This window comes from Solea solea, chromosome 14 (genome assembly GCF_958295425.1).
Source record: "Solea solea chromosome 14, fSolSol10.1, whole genome shotgun sequence".
NCBI lineage: Eukaryota > Metazoa > Chordata > Actinopteri > Pleuronectiformes > Soleidae > Solea > Solea solea.
This window is the reverse complement of record NC_081147.1, coordinates 12,569,124-12,585,374: the sequence shown is the minus strand read 5'-3', so window position 1 is coordinate 12,585,374 and position 16,251 is coordinate 12,569,124. Positions and strand designations below refer to the sequence as shown.

At 40.5% G+C, this 16,251-nt stretch overlaps 2 protein-coding genes across 4 annotated transcripts; both read left to right on the top strand.

The window, feature by feature from the left end:
* The first annotated feature begins 113 nt into the window (after positions 1 to 113).
* Positions 114 to 3,423, top strand: gpx3 (glutathione peroxidase 3). Of its 2 annotated transcripts, XM_058649745.1 has the most exons (6): positions 137 to 233; positions 1,127 to 1,162; positions 1,432 to 1,582; positions 1,671 to 1,788; positions 2,145 to 2,244; positions 2,933 to 3,423. In XM_058649745.1, the coding sequence occupies exons 1-6, from the start codon at positions 141 to 143 to the stop codon at positions 3,152 to 3,154; spliced, it is 720 nt and encodes a 239-aa protein (XP_058505728.1). In that variant the 5' UTR covers positions 137 to 140; the 3' UTR covers positions 3,155 to 3,423. The 2 variants fall into 2 exon arrangements, with proteins under 2 accessions (XP_058505729.1, XP_058505728.1); XM_058649746.1 differs by lacking the exon at positions 1,127 to 1,162 and having other exon boundaries at positions 114 to 233.
* Positions 3,424 to 4,988: 1,565 nt separating this feature from the next.
* Positions 4,989 to 15,437, top strand: dctn4 (dynactin 4). Of its 2 annotated transcripts, XM_058650364.1 has the most exons (14): positions 4,989 to 5,176; positions 5,838 to 5,908; positions 6,352 to 6,530; positions 7,146 to 7,189; positions 7,294 to 7,401; positions 7,987 to 8,007; positions 8,464 to 8,537; positions 9,270 to 9,382; positions 9,470 to 9,579; positions 9,685 to 9,758; positions 10,170 to 10,224; positions 10,999 to 11,106; positions 12,711 to 12,808; positions 14,056 to 15,437. In XM_058650364.1, the coding sequence occupies exons 1-14, from the start codon at positions 5,042 to 5,044 to the stop codon at positions 14,273 to 14,275; spliced, it is 1,410 nt and encodes a 469-aa protein (XP_058506347.1). In that variant the 5' UTR covers positions 4,989 to 5,041; the 3' UTR covers positions 14,276 to 15,437. The 2 variants fall into 2 exon arrangements, with proteins under 2 accessions (XP_058506347.1, XP_058506348.1); XM_058650365.1 differs by lacking the exon at positions 7,987 to 8,007 and having other exon boundaries at positions 4,990 to 5,176.
* Positions 15,438 to 16,251: the final 814 nt, after the last annotated feature.

Genomic DNA, 16,251 nt, shown 5'->3' with positions numbered 1-16,251 from the left:
ATTTATTTATTTGTGCCACCTGTGCGCGTGGCTGACGTCACCAGGTGGCGTCATCACAGCCGGCTGTGCAACTGTGTCCTCCCCGCCGAGGAGACTATTTAGAGAGAGGAAGGAACGGAGGAGACAAACCGCCCGCTATCATGTCGAAGGATAGCGGTCAGATGTGGACCTTTTTACCGCTGCTGCTGCTCGCGCTGCTACGACCATGTACAGCTCAGGCGTCGTTGACTCGGGTAGGTCACCTGTTGATCCCCCCCCCCCCACACACACACACACACATACACGCAGACGGTCTGGAGTCAGGCGAAACCAGACCAAGTCACTGTGTTATTGTCTTAATTAACCGCAGTCTCACACCTGCCCCTTACAACCTTAACGGATCCGCAGCAGGACAAGACACTCTTGACATAAACGCTATTGACAACGCAACTAACCTGTGAATTAGTTTTTAGTTCTTAATTAAAAACTAGTCTTTTCCGAGTCTTAATTAAACAAATGTTTAAAGCAGGATAAAAGTTACTGTTCTATTGCAAATACTTTTGGACGATTTGGCTCACTTTGTACACATTTAACTTATTTTACTGTGTAGGGAGACATACATCCGTGTGAAAGACATGCTGTCTTAGACTATCAATGTAGATATGTGAAACAATGAATGCAAAATTTAAATTTAAAACTATGTCGAGTTACCGTCAAATTACAGCGTAATGTGAGCAGCACACTGTTTTGTTGTGGGGCCACGTCATGAGGCAAAATTTGGATTAGCTTGCCCCTGAGACAGCTGTGTCTCTATTGTTGTGAGGATGCATTTTGGCTCAAAACCAGGACACTTGTGCAACTTCACAGCTAAGGTAGAGATAGTTGTATCATTATGCTATTATTTACTATGCTCACAATTGGTGCGTGTAATTGTTGTAGGTCCTTTTTCTGGTCTTTCTTACAGGGATGAAAGGCAAGTTCCTTACTTGTAAAGTGCATGTGTCGATGTTGGGACAGGGTTAAAGGTTAAAGTTATTTATTTGAAAATACATATATGACCATTATTAGTGGTCATGATTTCTCGGCTGGTGGTAATGATTGTCAGAGCAATGCGCTGCTGTGTTGACCCTGGACTTGTATTTTGTAGACGCCAATGGTCTGTCCTACCAGCCCAGCAAAAGAGGTATGAGGTGGAAGTGTTGCACTGGTCTGTCTATTGCACCTTGTTGGGTTACGTCCCGGCACAAATTGTTTTCTTTGTACACCACCATTTTTCCAGCACTATTTTTAGAAGTTATTTGGTGAAAAACCACATTAACCTTTGGTTTTTTAATTTGTCTGTGTTGAGTTGTAGTTCAGTCATTTTGAAATGGCTTGCATTTATGAATTGGGAGAAGTGTTGTAACTGGACAGTTTAGTAAATCGTCTGCTTTAATCTGTTTGTACCTGCAGCAGTGCAACTCGTCTACAGATGGTGACGTTTACAAATACAACGCAAAGACTCTGAACGGGAGTCACAATGTGAGCTTCAGCGACTACAAAGGCATGAGTGTCCTTTTCATCAATGTGGCTACATACTGAGGATTCACCTTCCAGTATGTGGGTAAGAAACACTTACTCCACAAGAAGCATTAGCTAATGAATGAAAATATGCTTCTCCACAGGCTGACATATCTGTATTTCTCTTTTAGAACTGAATGCACTACATGATGAGATGAAACCACTTGGACTCACTATTCTTGGCTTTCCTTGTAACCAGTTTGGGAAGCAAGAACCTGGACAAAAACATGAAATCCTGCCAGCTTTGAAGTGAGACGATTTCATTGCAAGTTAATCCTGCGTGTAAAAATCCAGTCAAGACTGTACACTGTAATGTGATGCAACATAGAATCCTTCATGGGTGAATGTAGAGGGGGATTTCTGAAGCAGGTAAATCCTGTCAATCAACCTACTTAATTAAATTGTGGTAAAACATCCTTTGGCAATAAGATCTTGTTTCACTTAGTCATTTCTCACACACATAGACTGTATGTCTTAGGTTCCATCACTCATCATGTATACATAGCAAGGCCTCTACTCGGTTTGTCCTGACTTCAGGACAGCTGCCCAGCCACAAGTGCTTGGGGGCATGTTCACTGATGAGCTGTCATCTTTCTGGATTTCAGATATGTCCGACCAGGCAACGAATTTGTTCCAAACTTCCTGCTGTTTGAGAAAGGTGATGTGAATGGACAGTATGAGCAAGAGGTTTTCACATTCCTGAAGGTAAGTTGTAATCTGCTGGCAAAAGTTTTAAGTTTGAGCCTACCCGACACTGAGAGATGATCCAGTAAGGATGCACGAGTGCGATTAAACACCAATAAACTTTGTGTTTAATCTAACAGGGAGGATGCACAGAAACTCGTGACTTCATAATATAAACTGACATGGTGGCTGTATGTCAGCGTCAGTTAAGAACTTGTGTGATGTTTGCTGAGAAATGCAAAAAAATAAGGCAGCATCAACTTGGTGGTCTGTTAAATTAAACAAAAGTATATAACATCCATTTCCCAGTCAACTCAGTCATTGGTTATTATGGGGTTCTGCTCATGCCCCAATTGCAGTTCAGTCATAAATATCAAACATGTTTAAAACTAACAATTTGAAATCAAGTCAGATGATAAAATCACATCCCCTTAACCCCTCACACTACAGGATAATTTGGCTAGATAATCTGTTCAAATTGGCCTAAAATTGGAAGGTACCTGCAGTCAGATTGACATTTGTTTACTGAACACAAATTTTCACTGAAACACAAACACACTGACAGACATTAACAGAATCTTTAACACTGTAGTAGTTGTACTGAATTGACCCTTAATGTGCTGCAACTCCAAATTATTATTATTTTTTTTTTAATTTGCACAAATCCATGTGGGTGGAGGTTCACTGTGTCGCGCTTTCTTCCATGCAGAACTCGTGCCCTCCAGTCGGGGAAGACTTCGGGCCGACCACAGACCGATTGTTCTGGCAGCCTCTGAAGATCCGTGACATCAAGTGGAATTTTGAGAAGTTCCTGGTTGGGCCAGATGGGAAGCCTGTGATGCGGTGGCACCCATCGGTCAACATTTCTGTGGTCCGAGCTGACGTTCACAAATACCTGCTCCAACGTTACACACAGAAGCTCTTCAATTAGATCCATGGTCAGAATTATCTGTATGAGATGTATTTGTATGTAGAATGTAAATGTTAACTGTTCCTGATGTATAAAGAGGTCATGATTAATGAAGAGGAGGCTTGAAACCAGTAACTCTGTGGGGCCTCTTTGGAGTCATGGGCTCAGGTTAGCTTTTCAGTGCATTCAGGCTGCCCTGAAAGCCCACAGCATCATGGCGTCTTTTTCTCCAGGACCTGTTAACCATTACAGTTGGCATGGCAATTACTTTAAATAAATCATGAACATGCTGATGTGTAGACCTTTTGTGTGAAATGACATGAAGTAATCCATCTAGTTGAAGGATTGAAATATTCACTTAAGTGCAACCTCCAAGACAATTCAGTTTCACCCAGTGTTGACACAGATGAAGATCTAGGTTTTGTTCAAATTACAAACATGTTAAACCTATCAGGTACTATTGCATGGTTTCTCTTCATGTAATACTAACATAACAACATACATACAAATGATGTGAAGACTCCTTTCTCAAGGCTAATGAAACAAACCTTTCTCAGGCCAAACATTTAAAAAAAAAAAAAGCGCCATCCTTTAGTTTTTATAGTTGTACTGCTTGTAATCATAAGCTACACTTTATGCTCGAAGTTCAAGAAGCCACTTGAATATCAAGTGTAATGCTTTTACCAATAAAGGAAAAAATGACAAGTAATCAAGATGCAATTCTGCCCATGTCTCAGTTTCATTCACCCATCAGGATTTGATCTTGATTTACTGGGGCAAAATTTGAAACTGAATTTTCTAAACACTGCCACTACCAAATACTCCTTGTATAAGCAGAATTTTAATGTTTGGATTCTACAGGTAGTTAAAATGTGGTTGGTTGTGCCCTGGTGTAGGCCAATGCCTCCATTGAGGAGTGTAACTGTTCCACCTGCTGATCCTGAATGTAATGACATGTTTGCTGTAGTGAGGGTTTTGTCCTGGAATATTGATTTACTTTTGTGTGACTGTTCTGCCACAGGGTGGTGCTAGTCCACTGGAGGTGTACAAGTCCTGGATGGGGGTGCAGGTTTACACCAATGATATTCTCTGTACACACTGATTGTCTGATTCAGTGTCTTTCTGTCCTGTTTGGTGGCTGATCCAAAGCAGAGAACCAACTGAATAATTGGTTACACATACAAAGCATTAATACTATCCTATTTCAGAACCCTAATAACTAGAAAACTGTATAAAGAGAGTTCTCTATAAGTTCTGAACAACAAACAAAAATTCAACTTAAGTCCCAAATTGGAACATTCTCAACTTTGATGCATTAAAAACATCTGGACAAGACTGAATAGACTGTGTTTGGGACACCAATGCCTACTAGCATACTGGGAATCATGCATTTAATTTCAAGTTTTCAGTCTACATTTGCACTTTAATTGGACAAATTGTCAAAAAAGTGTGAATGTGGGACATTGGCATGTCTGATGGAACTTATATGTTCACTGATCGTCAGTTGTGCCTTTAGCAGCATGCACTTTGTCATATGGACACCTTAAACAAAATCTAAATCCTGGATGTAGGATCATGGATAGTGACCATTTCTTAATAGTCATTTACTCTGATGTGTGCAACTAGAGAACCACACACATTTACGTTAAACTACATCTCCTGGCTGAGACATCCATGGAACTCCTCACTGTCATGATCCTGGAGACATCAAGGACAAAGGGTCCTTGATACATAGAAGTGCGCCACAGACCCCCATTTGAGAACCGAAAAACTGTACCATTGCTCTGTCTTCGTGCAGTTCCACAGTTCACCACATGGGGTTGACATTGAGAAGATTTTTTCTTGTAAGCCCCAGAACAAACGGCGGTGACGTCACATCAGTCAGCAGTCTGGCTGCGCCTCACAGAGATGGCGTCTCTTCTGCAGCCGGATAAAGTTGTCTATTTGGTTCGTGGAGAGAAAAAGATCAGAGCTCCTTTGTCTCAGCTTTATTTCTGTCGCTACTGTAGTGAGCTTCGATCTCTGGAATGTGTCTCTCACGAGGTATGTTGGCGTTTTCTCGCACTAACCGGTGGTCAGCTAGCTGTTAGCCACTTTGTTGTTAGGCTATCTAGTAGCTTTGACAGGTAGGCGGGATAGTCCAACATTCTGGCACGTTATATGGCTAAGGTGCCTGTCAATCAAGTCAGTCCCCTCATCTCATTGGCTGAGTCCGCTTGAACTTCCGTTGTGGTTAGCTTACTGCCTAGAGCAAGCTAACGCTGCCTAGCTATGGGTGTTGTTGGCGTGTAACATCAACTTATCCGGTTATCTGAAACATGTAGACTATGAAGGTTTTGTCCGACAAATAATTAGAGATTTGTTTTGACTTTGGTCAACTACAGCTTTCGTTTTCATCGTTAAAAAGCAGCCTGCTAACGTGGCTTGCAGTCATGGACACCACACCCAGAGTGTACAGATTTGTCTTCTATGGCAACTTAAGATAAATTGTGAAAGGCCTTTTTTTGTAAACACATGACAGTTCAGTCTGTTCCTCTCTTTACTATTGTGCATCACTATCTTAATAAATGTCATCCTTATAGTTTAGTTTTATACACCATACATCGTCAAAGCACTGTGAAAATCCAACATTTATGAAGCCAATGTTGAATGAAGTTAAAAACGTGGATGCACAGTTTGACTAATATCTGCTGTCTCTCATTAGGTGGACTCCCACTATTGTCCAAGCTGTCTGGAAAACATGCCATCTGCAGAGGCTAAGCTTAAAAAGAACAGGTGAGAATGAAATGTTGATTCTTAATTGACACTGTTCAGACCTGGTTTTATCAAATCTGGATAGCGCTAAGTAAAGGACTCAACTGAAATACTCTGACCTGCTGCAATATTCACAGTATTTTCACTTCCTAGGTGTGAATTCATAGTCATATCATTAATAGTCATCAACACATCTTTTTTCTAAAACTTACATTACAATTTTTTAACGTTACTGCAGCGTGAGTAGTGCTTTGATTCACTCAGCTCCTTCATTCTTTTTTACATAATGTGTGGATGTGAGATCTGATCACATGAGACACATCCAGGACACATTTTCATTGCAGTTGAACGAAACACTGTGCACTTGCGATTGTATGTACCTACCTGGTGTCTTTTTTAAATTTGTTCTATTTATGTCAATGGTGTCTACAAATCTTTTTGATTGACTTTGTACTCTTCTTTAGGTGTGCAAATTGTTTTGACTGCCCATGCTGCATGCACACACTGTCCACTCGGGCCACCAACATACCAGCTCCTCTGCCTGATGATCCTACTAAGACAACCATGAAGAAGGCCTATTATCTGGCATGCGGTTTCTGTCGCTGGACCTCCAGGGATGTAGGAATGGCTGACAAATCAGTTGGTGGGTGCTATATGTATTTCTAAGTATTTCAATAGTCAATTTTCTACTTAAACCTGAAGCTCCAGCAGGCAAAATACTATTAGAGGCTAACTTAGACGTTAGCATTGCCCTGGTTCTGTCAATAGAACAAAAAAGTCATTACGTTTTTTCTCTTATCCAAAGGAATTTCTCAAATGGGTTTTAGATTATTATAGAAAATACTTTACTAATAATTTTACTAATAAGACTATTTTGAGTTTTGAATCCTAAATATAAGCAGCACAATGTTAGGCTATAAAGCTGTATTTAGCGTGCATACCTCTTCACTCCTAGATTATTATTTATAGTTCTGAAGAATGAGTCTTGAAGAGTGTAAGGTAAACTAATGAGTAGCAAGACTAGAGATGATGTGTCATTTCCCCAACCAACCTATGTAGTCACATTTTTCTACTAACCTGCAAATGCCTTTAAAAAACAAACAAACCACATTTTAAGTCAGTGTTGTATAATGTCCTTACTGAATTTATTTAACCCAAAAGCCTTTCAAAAGCACCATTCATGAATGAAGTGGAAGCACAAAAATAATAGTGCAACTTTCTGCAGCCTTCTCAAGTGTGATGTTTTTGTTCATTGCAGCCAGTGGTGGATGGCAGGAACCAGAGAATCCTCATACTCAGCGGGTATGTTTTGCCTGTGACCATCTAAAATCTCTTTGAGTATTAAAATAAAAGAATACATGAAGCTTTGACAATCAGTGTCTGCATTTAATTTTTGTCCCCCACAGATCAACAAGCTGATTGAGTATTACCAGCAACTAGCTCACCGAGAGAAGCAGGAGAGAGACAGAAAGAAGCTGGCGAGGAGAAGACAGTGCATGCCTCTGGCATTCTCGGTACTTTTAACAGTTGGAACATCCTTGAGTTCATCCTAATCTTTTTAATCATGTAAAACAACTGTTGCCTCACTGTCATTTGTTCTTAAATGTGCCAGTGAGTAAATTATAAATAATTAAGTCCACCAACATTTGCTGTAAACAAAATTGCAAAATTGATACCATGGTCTGTACTGGATAATTATGAAAATGCTGTTTACATATGGGACTTTTTCAGGTTCTGTGTCCACATTGAATTTTCAAAACGACAGAGAAATCAGTGTGTCAGAAACGCTGAATTGGTGTTTTAACTAATCATGTGGCATGAACATGATTTCCAGGCTTCTTTGGCTTGTTGGCACAGTTTTCACACCTTGCATTTCGCTTTTATTGTAATTAAGTTTCCATAGTGCTAACTAGTCTTTCCCATGCTGTTTTAGAACCATTGTAAACCCTTCAGCTGTGATTCCTTGCTGTTGTTCTCATGCATTTGTGTTGCATGTTACCAAATGCCACTGCTTTTCTGCTAAATCTCTTCACCTGGTTGTTAATTCTCTCTTTTTTTCTTTGCTTATGCACTCTGATATTTTGGTTTTTACCCTGCAGCAACACACTATTCACGTGGTGGTGAGTTGTATTTTTCACAACTTGGGTAGTCTCGTCTTTACAGTAGCACCGTTCTCTCTTTATATCTGTTCTTGTCTAATTTGGTCCAAAGTGACCTCACACATCACATGAATGTCTCCTTGGGTAAATGAGTCTGAGAACCAAACAATGGGACCCTTTATCTTGTTCAGAGGGAGATGATCAGTTGTAGACTGTATAACCAGATCAAAATATTTGTCATACCAACAAGTCCTGACCTATTCTGTCAGACTTGATTCTCTTTCTCTATCCTAGACAGAAAGGCCCCCATTATTGACTCTTTTTAAATGTCAAATATAATTTATTTTCCCGTTTATGTATATAAATCTTTTTTTTGGGGGGGTGCACACACATGTTTAAAATAGAGAAATTAGGTAATGTCATAAGATGTTTTCAGTCCCCCTTAATGTTCAATAAGCATTTTCCCCCCCAAACCAGGAGAAATATGGCCTTGGAACTCGACTGCAGAGGCAGAGGCCTGGAGCTCCCATTTCAAGCCTGTCAGGCCTTTCGTAAGTGCAGTCTGTCATATCATGGGAATTGTCTCTGCTTTGAGTCAACACATTGAACGTTTTATCTCGTGTAAAACCTGTGTACATTTTAAGCTCAACTCCTTGGTGTATGTATTCCAGTCCATTAATTACACATTGTGTGTTATTGGTGACCTAGAAAAATGGACTTCTTACTTTCCAGCAGGTGTTGTTTCATTTATTTTAGTTTGCCAGGAAAATGTATTTTTAAGATCCTTGAAACTTGGCTTGTGATACAGTGGTAATCCATCACAGTGAACACATCAGCTTTTTTTCCCCTGTACATCAGTACATTGTAATGTTATGGTTAGCTGGGATCATTTTTAAATCTTTTTTTACTGGAGTACATTCAAGGACCCTGTTAAACATCTGGAATTGTATAAATGGCACTGTTTTGAGAAAGCATGCTGATGGACACAAGAGTCAAATATAAGTCAGGGTAGGTCGCCGTGAAATTGATACTTTGAATAAGGTTTTCTTCTGTTTTTAAAAGGTTAGTGTTCAGTAGTCAAAATCTCTGATGTCAAAGTGTCTTGAAGGCACCATGACATAGTTCTTTTTTCATCCGCATTACATGCAACTCAACACTTTATTGGTAAAAACTGTTTAGCCCTACCATAGGTTACATTATTGAGAATGTTGTCATCTGACGGCTGACAATACATACTGAGATACACCAGAACGTTGACAGCTGTATTTGTTCACATCCATTAGCCTTAAAGAAGGTGAGGACCAGAAAGAGATTACTATCGAACCTGCCCAGGCCCTTGATGAAGTTGAGCCGCTGCCTGAAGATTGTTATACCGGGCCCATCAGTTTACCAGAGGGTAAGATCTTTGTCCAGAACTCTTTAAACAATGACAAGAGCTTGTCCAATTGAGGCTGAATTGAATTGGTGTTTTGTTGACTCTTAGTGACTACGCTGCGCCAGCGGCTTCTGCAGCCTGATTTCCAGCCTGCAGGTGCATCTCAGCTCCACCCGAGACACAAACACCTTCTGATGAAACGCTCTCTGCGCTGCAGGGTCAGTACCACCTCTAGGTTTAGCCCCTTTTTTAAAAAAAAAATCAGTTTAAGGTTTTTGCTCGAATGTAAATCTCATTTATATGATAATATTTTTCCCCACCAGAAATGTGAACACAATTTGAGCAAGCCAGAGTTTAATCCAACTTCAATCAAGTTTAAAATTCAGCTGGTGGCTGTGTAAGTACTGGTCATCATAATCTGTGTATAAAGTGTTTTCACAGTGTTATTGAATGCATTACATTTAAATCAGCCTCAAGTAGTTTTGTTACGATACAGAAATATCAACTGGAAGCACAGCGTGATAATGTTTGTCTTTACTAGTCAACCAAATGTGGCCTCATTTTAAATGGGTTTGCTTTATCCTGAAATTTCACTGCGTCTTATTAGCTATTTTCTATTTGCCATGGTAAATTCTACGTTGTCTACATTTTTCTCATTTGTACTAAAGACAAAACTTTATTAAATGAAAAACCCAATCTCTTTAACTTAACTGTTGTTTTCCACTTTAGCTTTTAATGAATGCAATTTTTTAACGTGCCAAGTGCTGCAAGTGAGTATTGATTGACCTTGTGCTGATTTTCCCCGCAGGAGTTATATACCTGAAGTGAGAATAATGTCCATTCCAAATCTCCGGTTCATGAAGGTCAGTGTGTGCACTAGTGTTTCATCCATTCTGTTTCTTATTTTAAACCATTTATCTCGAGTATGTGACATGCTTTTAGATCTAATAATCCTACTTTGTGAATGATGTGAAATGAACGTCCTTCTCTAGGATTAAGATAATAGGGCTGTACTGCTGCTGTAAAGACACATTGCTATTAACAAGTAAAAGCAATAAAAGAAATCACATTAGGAAACAAGATGATGATGAAAGTTAATTTATTCAAGAGCAAAGAGCTGTATCACTTTATAATGGCAAAAATGCATAGCTTCACTTTAAGGCTGGGTTGTAAAACTATTAAAGGACAGGGACAGCATCTGTTAGTTCTTGTTACAAAGCACAGCAAAATGTTAAGAGGTTAATACACTTGTTCTAGAGAAGGCATGGGCTGATTTTAAAGTTTACCACAGTATTAAAAGAATCTGTCGAAGTGCAGAGTGCAGGAATCGCTGAGGTTGTCTCCGTGTTGGTGTGAGCTTTCAGTTAGCTGTGTATTTGATGGTATGATGGCTACAGGAAGTGACATTTCAGAGACATGATTGTGCTAGAGAGAGTCCAGTAAACATTCAACCGTCCTGAGAATCTGCTGATTTAAAGCAGACACAAAATGCTACCATTTACTCTGCATGAACCCCTGGACCCCAGGTTTTGAGACATGTTATTTACTTGGTTGAAAGACAGCCTATGTTTTGTTGCGTTCACCCATCTTTGAAGAGATTCATCTTTTGTCTTCTTTCATTCATTCTACCTGTTTAGGAGAGCCAAGTGCTGCTGACTTTGACCAACCCAGTGGAGAACATCACCCATGTCACGTTGATCGGTTGTCAGGAGGAGGATCCCGATGACATCAACAGCACTGCCAAGGTATTTGTTTGAACTTTCAAAAACATTACAGGGCTGTGGGTCGGTCTGTTAGATTGGTTGGGAGTCTCTCCCACATGGTGGCCAAATAATGTCAATAAATGGAGCTTAAATTTCTGTAAAGAGCAGAGTTTCCATCTTTCTTCAATAATAAAAGGCACTGGCACAGCTTCAGCGCGCCTTTTGTTAAATATTGCATGTTGTATTGAACGGTATTATCATTTATTTAGTTATTTTTAACAGTGAGCTTCAGAGAGTGCAGTGTGGTCAGTTTTTTTCACTCTGCTGCCTACTTATTGAACATTTCACCTTCACATAATCTCTTATGCAGAGCAGTTGGGTTCAGTTTTTAGCTCCATCTGTCAGCTGTCACATGCAGAAACTGCTCTGCTCCTTTGGAAATTTTTACGTCGGGTTGCCTGTTTCCAGCAGATGCTGCAAGTCCCTCAGTGACTACAGGCTGTTTGTCTTGGCCTCTTGAGTTATGAAGTCATAAGCCGAGCTGGGTAAAGAAGAGCTCCCAGCTAAATAAGAGCATCTTCATGTCTCATTTCCATTTACGTGATGGCCAAACAGATTGTGCAGCCCCGTCAGTCTGCTCGATCAGATATTCAAACACCTGGGGGAGCTGGCTGAACCACAGCGAGCCATGCTCAGTCGATTTCACCTACCTGCTCAGAGCGAGGCTGCGTTTACTCACGTCTGCAGTTGTTTTCAGACATAAACTTTGTAGACTGACCAGAAAAAGATTTGTTGGTGGGTGATACCTGACTTAAGGCTTCAGGACAGAACACTCTCACCCACTCCGAATGATCCGAAGCTTTTTCCTGTCGTCGCATCATCTCTCTTGGACATGATGTGGAAATTTGATTAGACAGCTGGAAGGAGCAGTTCGGGAAAATGTCCAGTGCAGGTTTTTTTTTAATTTATTTTTTTGACATTTGCGTTCACATATACAACTCCTTTGGACACAGTCTGTCAATTACAGAAAGATGTATGGACTTCAGTGCGTGTCTGAAAGCAGCTTTACATGTATATCATTTTGTGTGTCCTCCATGTATTCTGTAACTGTCAATGACTGTGTGGGGACACCAGCTCTACCTGTAAATCTAACTCCTATCACTTTTTGGTCGCACACAGAAGTCGTGTCATCTCAGCATTATGAACTCCTAAACCCTAAATCTTAGATTTTGGACACGGTATATGCAGTGATGGATGCGATGCACATTCAGACCTTCTGAGAGCAGTGGAACTATTGATTCAAAATTAGTAATTAGTAAAGTTGAATTAAACTTGACAAAGCAGTAAATAACTGGTGGGTAGAACAGGAGTATTTCACAGAGCCCCAAACTCAGAAGATTATATTTACTGTAGTCTTGTAGTATAAATGTTTTTAAGCAGTTTCTTTAGTTGATGTAGTTAAGTTGATGTTTATATACTGTACTGAAGTTTTTCCTTCACACCAACTATTGGCAACAGTAAAATTAAAATACCGGCGTCAAATAATTGTGCTCAAATTTCAAAACTCTGCATTATACCTCTTTTAACAAAACACAGTAAATCTTCATTGACGTGTGTTGGATCCTCACTTGTGTATTTTTCTTAAGGTTTTAGTTCCTGGCAAGGAGCTGGTATTAGCAGGAAAGGATGCTGCTGCAGAGTACGACGAACTGGCTGAACCTCAGGACTTCCAGGACGACCCAGAGTATGTTTTTGCACACACACACACACACACACACGCACACGCGCACACCCACATTGCCACAGCTTACATTTGGGAGCCCCTGCATAAACTTCCATAACCATGACTAATCCTAGTCTTTGCTACTGACCCAAAAATCTACTGTTTTTCAATTAGAGACACAGCACTTGTCCCCAGTTGGACAAGTCATTCAGCACATTTGTCTCCATTGTAGCACAAGACGGCAACACACAGAGAATTATGAGGTAACTTTTAAGCCTCTTTTACACTCGCAGGAGGCGGTGTGCTACAAGCTGGCACAGGTGTTTATGGTTGTCAATATACCAGGGTGGGCTTTGTGCAGTTCTCCATCTGTTTAACATATTGTGCAAGAAATAAGCAGCCCACAACATGACATGGGTTTTACATTTTTATTTTTAACCCTTCTGTTACCAATCCTGTCATCGCCGTCAGGATTTGGCATGCGTACTTCTCATTACCGTAGCTCCTAGACCGTTTGTGATATCTATAAAATTCAAAAACTATGGCCTGGCAACCTGTCCTGGTTGTGACCCCGCCTTTCGCCCAATGTCAGCTGGCACAGCACCCCCCCCCGCGACCCTCATGTGGAGGATAAAGTGGTAGAAGGTGGATGGATGGATGGATACCGGAAAGCAGAGAAATAGAGCTTTGCACCCATATGTTTGTCATTACGGTAGACCAGCAGGACTTCTGCTGACATGACCGTCAAGATTCCTAAACGGTTGAATAACTGCCACGTATCGAAAGTGAAAGTTATCTTGGTAAAAGGGGACAGAAGCACTCACTCGTTGAACATTTTTTGGCAATACTACAGCCATGAAATCAAAATACATCCAGGTGGCCTGATTATCAAGGTGGTCATACGAGGCTCATCCCGTACAACACACCATGGTTTCTCAATTTTTGGTATGCAAGCTTCATCTGGTGGAGAAAAAGCACAAATACTTTTCTACTGTATATAACGGGGTATGTGATCGGAGTTGAATTTTGACCAGAGTGTGTAAAAAAAAAAAAAAAAAAAAAAAAAAATTAAGGAAATGACAAAAAATAATAACAATACTAACGCGATACCAGTGTGTGTATGTGAGGAAGAGGATCCATGCATGCGCTCATCGTGTAGTTACAAATATTTATTTCGGAGGCGACGTCACTTGCCTGCACACCCTCGCGCTGGATGCACTAAGGCAAGTATAAAGCAAGCGTTAACCTGATCTCAATCTTCTCTGCAGTGTGGTTGCCTTCAGGAAATCCAACAAGATTGGTTTCTTCATCAAAGTCATCCCTCAGAAAGAAGACGACGTGGATGTTGCCGTTTCGTTCAAGATAAGACACGACTTCCGCAACCTCGCAGCTCCCGTCAGGCCAAGCGAGGAGGGGGGCGATAGCACTGCTGATGCCATTTGGCTCACACACCACGTAGAGCTGAGGCTGGGACCACTCGCCCCCTGAACATGAATACACTTACTCTCCGAACAGTCCCAGAGTCCTAGTATTGGGTTCTTTGAACTAATTTCTGAGAACTGTGGGATTTATTTAATTTAAAGATGATTTCTGATTCTGCTCATTTCTGTGTCAGAACAGTTAGAGATCTACATTGCACACGACCGTTTCAGACTTGTTTTTGTTTGTATTGAAGTTTAAGTTGAATCATCATTGTGGAACATGCAGTGAGTGAATATTAGCTTAGTGATAGTTTATGACACTTTTGTTGGCTTCCTATTTCTGCTTTCTTTCAGTGTTGCCAAATGCAAAACATGACGGTATATTTGATGTTGCTAACTTCATTATCACCTTACCTTGAACCCTACATCAGCACAGGAAGCAAAACATGTATATACACACACAGTACGTGATAAATAATCATTTATTTAAAAACAGTTTGGATTAGAAATGTCACCTTTGCTGTTGCTCAAATATGAAAACAATGTTATGTATCTCCACAATGGCCGTGCATTAAATGTGTTCATTTTCTACTGAAGGAGGAGAATGAGTAGTAACATATGAATACAAAACTGAGATTAGAGAAAAGTTGTGTCTAATGACTTATGTAGTGTTCATGAGCAGAATCAGAAACCATAACTGAGAACAATCAGAACAATTACAGACTGCAACACACACCTACACACACACACACACACACACACACACCTGTGCTTCTAGCTTGTGTATCCTTGTCAAGACTGTCCCCTTCTGCACACCGTAGCGTCGTATTAACTGGCATGCTTCAGCTGTAGTAAACACCACACACATTAAACCATGTCGTCACAGTTACTGACCCTGTGTCGTGTCCTCTTTTTACGGTCATGGGTTAAAGGTGATGCACTGCCTGCCCATTATTTTACTATTGTCTGAAGCCGTTGGCATTGAGGAGATGTATGTAAAGGAAGCTCTGAACATGAAGTGTTATCATTTGAATTTGTTGAGAGACACTAATTTTTTTGTTTCCGGATTTAAAAATGTATCTCTTTGTTTTGTAGACATGACTGACCTCATGGTTGGTTTGTATTGTGAGCTGCTGTCACTTTTGGTCTCCAGTGTGTTAACTTCAGAGCTTTGCAAACACAGTTAATCACCTGTACTGGCATAAATAAAACAATATGATACTGTAACAGACCTCCTGACTGTTTTATGTGGAGATCTTACATTCTTTTTTTTTTTTATTAAAGCAGTCAAGTCCAGTATGACGTGTGCTCTCCTTTTGCTTATGCTATATTCTCCTTTACCACATGATGGCGCTATTGGCAAGCAGTTTTAAGATCGTTGTAAAGACATACAAGTACTCGGGGACATGAGCTCTTCAGTGTGATGAATTACTTGAATTACTTTCGAAGCTGATGTGTTGATAGCAGTATGTTTGTCACCAGGCACTGACAACAAAACGGAAACATTTGACAGGAATCCAAGCAAGAGCTGGCAGCTTTTTTTAAACTGAGATCATTTCTGTCGACATTAGGAGTAAACAGTAATGGAATTTGTGCTCCAACAAATACCTTCTTTTTTTTCTTCCCTCACACACATCATTTCTATGCTGATGTGTGCTGGCTCGAACACAGGGGGGGACAGTTTATTGCCTCTGAGAAGGCAGATCAGATATGTGTGATGATGCAGGCCTGTTGCAGCTCCCCAGCCAGCGAGGCCCTTCTGCTGTGTAAACAGACTGACTCTGTCTGGGTAATAAAGCCATGATTTTCCTTTATCTTCCACAGATATAATCCTCACAGAAGAGTGGCCTGTGCAAGCCATAAATCACCGATGAAGATGAGGTAATAAAGCACACATGGGGCGAAACAGCTCAGACTCCCACTTGAAGCCCAGCTGACAAGAGCTGTGGCTGTGCTATACTTTCAGTGGTGCACTGTATATGCACTTACTGGTGGGGGAGGCTGCTGTCGTGCTGGGAATGTCAAGTTTTATTAAAAGAGATG

Excerpts from the sequence above, each read along its gene's own strand:
- dctn4 (XM_058650364.1), top strand. The coding sequence starts at position 5,042 with ATGGCGTCTCTTCTGCAGCCGGATAAAGTTGTCTATTTGGTTCGTGGA. Across the intron at positions 9,383-9,469 it reads GCCCATCAGTTTACCAGAGG|TGACTACGCTGCGCCAGCGG; the intron begins GTAAGATCTTTG and ends GTTGACTCTTAG. Across the intron at positions 12,809-14,055 it reads GACTTCCAGGACGACCCAGA|TGTGGTTGCCTTCAGGAAAT; the intron begins GTATGTTTTTGC and ends TCTTCTCTGCAG.